The sequence below is a fragment of the Ochlerotatus camptorhynchus genome, unplaced genomic scaffold (genome assembly GCF_037179485.1).
Source record: "Ochlerotatus camptorhynchus isolate MF236.1 unplaced genomic scaffold, CSIRO-AGI_Acam_v1.1 ptg000194l, whole genome shotgun sequence".
Lineage (NCBI taxonomy): Eukaryota > Metazoa > Arthropoda > Insecta > Diptera > Culicidae > Ochlerotatus > Ochlerotatus camptorhynchus.
In genome coordinates, this window is record NW_027040684.1 from 396,018 (window position 1) to 402,500 (window position 6,483).

At 48.8% G+C, this 6,483-nt stretch overlaps 1 protein-coding gene across 1 annotated transcript; it reads left to right on the forward strand.

Annotated features, from left to right (window-relative positions):
* The first annotated feature begins 523 nt into the window (after window positions 1–523).
* On the forward strand, window positions 524–6,232 carry LOC135702620 (uncharacterized). Its single transcript, XM_065223659.1, has one exon. It carries the CDS (start codon window positions 524–526, stop codon window positions 6,230–6,232), a length of 5,709 nt encoding a protein of 1,902 aa, XP_065079731.1.
* Window positions 6,233–6,483: the final 251 nt, after the last annotated feature.

The following is a 6,483-nucleotide window of genomic DNA, read 5'->3' on the forward strand; positions in this document are numbered from 1 at the left end:
ATTATTCTTTGGATTTAGTTTAAAATTAATGAAATTGTTATCTATATTATCTGTGCTTAAATCTAAGTTGCTATTTGTAGTTGCGTGAGTTAAAGCAACAATAATTTGCGAAGCGTTGAAGTAAAACTGAACTCATTTTCCATTCTAGAAAGTTGTAGGTTAAGTTGATTGGGTAAACGATCGAGCCTCTAAATTGAAACCTAATTTCGTTGTTTCTAATACGGTAAATTGTGAGTCATGAACATAATTATATACAGCTAACTCGAACTATCACCCCGTTCAGGACTCGGTTCAGGAGTTGGCCAGTTTCTTATAAAACAGTTTCGTTACCGGGTTACAACGACGGAGAATTACAAAACGTAAGATATTATACTACTAGAAGCTAAGAACTGTAATTTCAACGGCATAAATCATTCCAGGAAATTTTAACGTATCCTCAATAAATCGTTAAACGTTCGGAGTCTACTTTCTCTTCGTTGGAAAACCAACAATTTAAAATTTCGTTTTCCCGGACTGCGAAACGATGCCACTTGATCGAACCCCACAAGAGCCGGGATACAGCGAATTCGGCTGCCCGAGCTGCCCTATCTGCAAGTTGAACGATGATAGCCGGATGGTCCAATGCGATGACTGCAGCATTTGGTATCACTTTGGCTGTGTAAGTGTGACGCAAGATGTCGAGGACCACGACTGGAGCTGCCAACAATGCCAAGCAGCTAAAAAAGCAGCCAAATCCAGAGAAAAATCCCCGATTCAGAATAATCCACCCACGCAGCCCATCGAAGGTGCCACCGGTCAAATAAATTTGCAGCAGAAGGTATCGTCAAACGGCCAAGGAGATTTCGTTCCGAAGAATTTGCCCAGATCGACTAGTGGAAACATAGAACAGCTAGAGCAAAACACTACGAATGGTGGAGGAAATTTAACCGTAGCGCAAGCGGAGATACGATTGAAGATGCTTGAGGAGGAGAAAGCCCTCGAGCGCAAATATCTGGAAAGAAAGTACCAGATCATGATGGAAGCCGCCGGTGGTTCTTCCTCCCCGTTACAGGCTAGTATCACGAACGCTGGTTCCCCTGGTGCCCCACCGTTTCATTCGTCTCCGGTTACCACAAATTTACGACCGGAAGCACCTATATTTCACTCCCGCCACGAAAATTGCACTGATGCATACGATAATTCGATGATGTTGAACAGGAGCCAAATTGCTGCCCGTCAAGCCGTCCCAAGGGATCTGCCAACTTTTAGTGGTGACCCTGAAGAATGGCCTCTTTTCGTGGCCACGTTTGAGAGCACAACACGGATGTGCGGCTATAGTCAGGAAGAAAATACGATTCGACTACAAAGATGCCTCCAGGGGAAAGCAAAAGAGGCTGTTCGAAGTCAGCTGTTGCACGCAACCAATGTGGACAACGTCATCTCTACACTAAGGATGCTTTTCGGTCGCCCGGAGATAATCGTGCATTCAATAATCCGCAAGATCCATGCGTTGCCAGCACCGAGGGTCGACAGGATGGGTTCACTGGTAGACTTCGCAGTGGCCGTTCGGAATATGGTCGCTACTGTCCAAGCGTGCAATCTGGAAGGGTACCTGTACAACATATCTCTGCTACAGGAGCTTGTGGATCGTTTGCCCCCAATGATCAAATTGAATTGGGCCATGCATCGTCAGGCAATGAACCAAGTTTCGCTTGGTGACTTCAGTGCCTGGCTCAACAGTCTGGCAGAGGCGGCTAGCCTCGTAACGATTCCCCCACCGATCGCAACTGCTGAATCAAAGCCAAGGCGTGGTCGAAAGGATGACAGTTTTCTGAACGCACACCACGAAACGTCATCGTATCCGGAGCGAAAGCCGATTGGCGACGATAAACGTGAAGGATGTTTCGCCTGCGATGGGAAGTGTGCTTCGGCCGAGCACTGCAAGAAGTTCCTGAGTTATGATCACTCTACGCGATGGACGACTGTCAGAGAACGCAAACTATGCCGGCGTTGCCTCAAGAAACATCGAGGGTTCTGCAGGTCAACGAATGAATGCGGAATCAACGGGTGTACAAGCAAGCACAATCAGCTGCTACACAATAATTCGCCGCAAAAACCGCAAACGTCACAACAGCGAGATTCTGAGCCAATGCCTGCTACACCAAAGCCAGGTACGTCATCGGCTGTAACAACTACGCAAACCATCTGCAATACCCATCGTAGCGACGTCAAGGCAGTCCTGTTCCGATACGTACCCGTTGTACTGTACGGACGTGGGACTAAAATCGAAACCTATGCCTTCTTAGACGACGGTTCGTCGTTGACGTTGCTTGAGGAAGATTTGGCGACCGAATTGCAGCTCGACGGCGTCGATCACCCACTATGCTTACAATGGACAGCAGATATGTGCCGCTACGAGGATTCGTCGCAAAAGGTGTCCTTGCTAATTTCCGGTTCTCGCAATCAAGGGACACGTTATCAACTTCCGGAGGTACACACCGTCAAGCAACTCAAGCTTCCTCCTCAAACTTTGGCGTTCGACAAGTTAGCTGGCACATACACATATCTCAAGGGCTTACCGGTCGATTCCTACACCAACGTGCGCCCAAGGATCCTGATTGGAATTAACAACTGGCGTGTAGGTCACGTTCTTGACAGCCGTGAAGGAAAAGAGTTCGAGCCTGTCGCATCGAAAACTCGCTTAGGGTGGATGGTATATGGCGTACATGCTGGCGATCAACACCAAGAAGGCTATACCACCCACCACAGTTACCACATCTGCCCGAACTCCGGTCAGGCTGATGACGATCTACATAGAGCTGTGAAAAGTTTCTTCGCTCTTGATAGCATTGGAATTACAAAGCCGGACAAACTGATCGTTTCCAGTGAGGATGAGCGCGCCTGGTCCATGATGCGTTCCATTACCACTCCACGGAATGGGCGCTACCAAACAGGGCTTCTCTGGAAATATGACGACGTAAGGCTACCCGACAACAAGACGATGGCGATTAAAAGATGGCAGTGTTTAGAACGCAGGATGGCCAGAGAACCCCAGCTTGGCGCAGCACTTAGAGCAAAAATGGAGGATTATTTGCGCAAAGGATACGCACGAAAGTTGACACCCGAAGAACTGACGCAATCGTACGATCGGATTTGGTATCTGCCAATATTTCCGGTGTTCAACCCCAATAAGCCTGGCAAACTGAGAATCGTTTGGGACGCTGCCGCTACTGTAAACGGCATCTCCCTAAACTCCGTATTAATGAAGGGTCCAGACCAGCTCACGGAGCTCCCAGCGGTACTCTACAAGTTCCGACAGTACCTGGTGGCCATGGGAGGAGACGTACGTGAGATGTTCCACCAGGTGCTGATGAATGAGGCAGACCAACAATGTCATCGATTCCTGTGGAGCAGCGGTAAGGATCAAAACAACCCCGACGTATACGTCTTGATGGTTATGTCCTTCGGGGCGACGTGCTCACCCAGCCTAGCCCAATTCGTTAAAAACGAAAACGCGGAGCGCTTCCGGCGTCAGTTTCCGACTGCGGTGGATGCAATCGTAAAATCGCATTACGTTGACGACATGTACACGAGCGTCCAGAACGTGGAGGAAGCAATCGAGCTAGCGAAGGAAGTTAGAGAGATCCACTCTCGCGCTGGGTTTGAAATGACTAACTGGGTTTCTAATTCGCGTGACGTTCTCACGGCTCTTGGTGCAGTAGAAGTTGCTGAAAAGAACTTAGACACGGCGGTAGACGTCGCCAACGAGAAGGTTCTTGGCATGTGGTGGTCGACGAACTCGGATGTCTTCTCATACAAGCTGTTCCTGGAACGTAACATGGACATTCTCTCTGGAACGAGACGCCCAACTAAGCGGGAGCTACTGCGAACGATGATGAGCGTCTACGACCCACTTGGGCTCATTGCAAACTATTTGATGTTTTTGAAGATGCTCTTGCAAGAAGTTTGGCGGTCTGGAGTAAGCTGGGACGAGTGCATTGCGGAACGTGAATGGGAGAAGTGGAAGATCTGGTTGCAGTTTCTACCGAAGCTTGAAAATTTACGGATTCCTCGCTGCTACCGCCAGAAGACGTCGGTACATTCCTCCGTTCAACTCCACATATTCGTGGACGCAAGCGAGAACGGTTACGCTGCTGTGTGTTATTTCCGGTTTGAAGAGGATGATCAAATCGAATGCTCATTGATCGGAGCCAAAAGTCGTGTCGCACCGCTCAAGTTTGTATCCATACCCCGCTTAGAACTGCAGGCAGGGGTCATCGGCGCCCGATTGGCAAAAGCCGTAGAACAAGGCCACTCGTACAACATCACCAAGCGATTCTTCTGGACAGACGCTCGTGACGTCTTATGCTGGCTGAATTCCGACCATCGACGATATAGCCAGTTCGTCGCTTTCCGTGTAAGTGAGCTGTTGGAGACCACGGATGTTGCTGAATGGCGATGGGTGCCTACGAAATTGAACGTTGCCGACGAAGCCACGAAGTGGAAGCGTGCACCAAGCCTTGATTATGATAGTCGGTGGTTCAACGGCCCTGAATTTTTGCTGCAACCGGAAGAAAACTGGCCGAAGCTCCCAGCTTTAGAATCCACCAAAGAGGAGCTCCGTCAAAACCGTCAAAACTTGCTACACCACCGTGACGTTGATGATTGGGTTCTTACTCCAACAGACTTTTCATGTTGGAAACGTTTGCTTCATGCTGTGGCGTTCGTAATGCGGTTTCCCAGGAATCTCCGGAAAAAGATAGCTGCCGAACAACCTGATACTGGTCCATTGAGTGCTGATGAATTGAACGACGCTGCCAGTTATATCTATCGCCGAGCTCAAGAGGACATCTACAGTGAGGAACGGAAGCTGCTTGCGAAACCTGGACCGGCTCTTGGTACGCGGATTCTACCTAAAGGTAACTCTCTGTATAAAGTGGAACCATATCTCGATAGTGCTGGGGTGATGCGTATGCGTGGTCGCATTAGCGCTTGCGATTTAATTGATGAGTCTACGAAGCATCCTGTCATCCTTCCTCGAGAGCACTACATCACATCACTGGTCGTTCAAAAAGTTCATGAGGAATTCCATCACCAATGCCACCAGACCGTGCTGAACGAAATACGGCGAAGATATTACATTCCTCGTTTGCGGGTAGTTCTCAACAAAACTCGTCGAAATTGCCAGAAATGTAAAATCATGACTGCTAAACCACAGCCTCCTTCAATGGCCGATTTACCGAAAACTCGACTCGCGGCATTTGTTAGGCCTTTCTCTTACGTGGGCATTGACTATTTCGGCCCGATGCAGGTAGTAATCGGTCGCCGTGTTGAGAAGCGCTGGGGCGTGCTAGCTACGTGTCTGACCACTCGAGCTGTGCATATCGAGCTGGCTCATTCGTTGACGACAGACTCCTGTATAATGTGCCTGCAAAACATCATAGCGCGACGGGGATCTCCAATCGAGATTGTTAGTGATCGAGGAACCAACCTGGTCGGTGCGAGTAAAGAGCTGAAGGAAGCTTTAGCACAGGTAGATCAAGAGCGGCTGATGAAAGAGTTTACGACCGAGAACCTCAAATGGTCGTTTAACCCACCTGCTTCTCCTCATATGGGAGGAAGCTGGGAGAGACTGATACAATCAGTAAAGAAGATTTTGACCAGCATACTTCCAACTCAACGGCTGCCAACAGACGAAGTACTCAGGAACTCTCTTGTGATGATTGAGAACATCATCAACTCGCGCCCTCTGACCTATGTACCAGTTGACAGCGAGGCTGCCCCGGCTCTTACCCCGAATAGCTTTCTGCTGGGCTCTACCGATGGTTCGAAACCCCTAGTACTCCACGATGATAGCGGCTTAGCTCTCCGAAGTGCTTGGAAATCATCACAAGTCCTAGCCAATATGTTTTGGAAGAAGTGGTTGGCGGAGTACCTCCCTGAAATTACTAGAAGAACTAAATGGCTTTCGGCCGGTCGACAGATCCAGATAGGAGACATCGTGATTATCGTGGACCCAAGTTTCCCGAGAAATTGCTGGCCCAAAGGCAGGGTAGTCAACACGAAGGTATCCAAGGATGGTCAAGTACGATCGGCGACGGTACGGACGGCTTCAGGTATGTACGAGCGCCCGGCAGTTCGCCTGGCAGTGCTGGACGTCGGTGCAGACAAGAGTGATCGGGACCAGGGTCCAACCACTGGGGGGGACTGTTGCGACACCCCTCGTGTAGCAACGCACCTTCTCACCAGCTAAAGAAACTCCAACCTTTACTTGCCTTGGCTCGGCTGACAGTTGTTGAATGCCGATAGGGACGGTACGGGAAAATAATTGTCATTTAAGAACAAGTGAAACCATGTGACACGATGTCGCGATTACCTAAAATTATTCTTTGGATTTAGTTTAAAATTAATGAAATTGTTATCTATATTATCTGTGCTTAAATCTAAGTTGCTATTTGTAGTTGCGTGAGTTAAAGCAACAATAATTTGCGAAGCGTTGAAGTA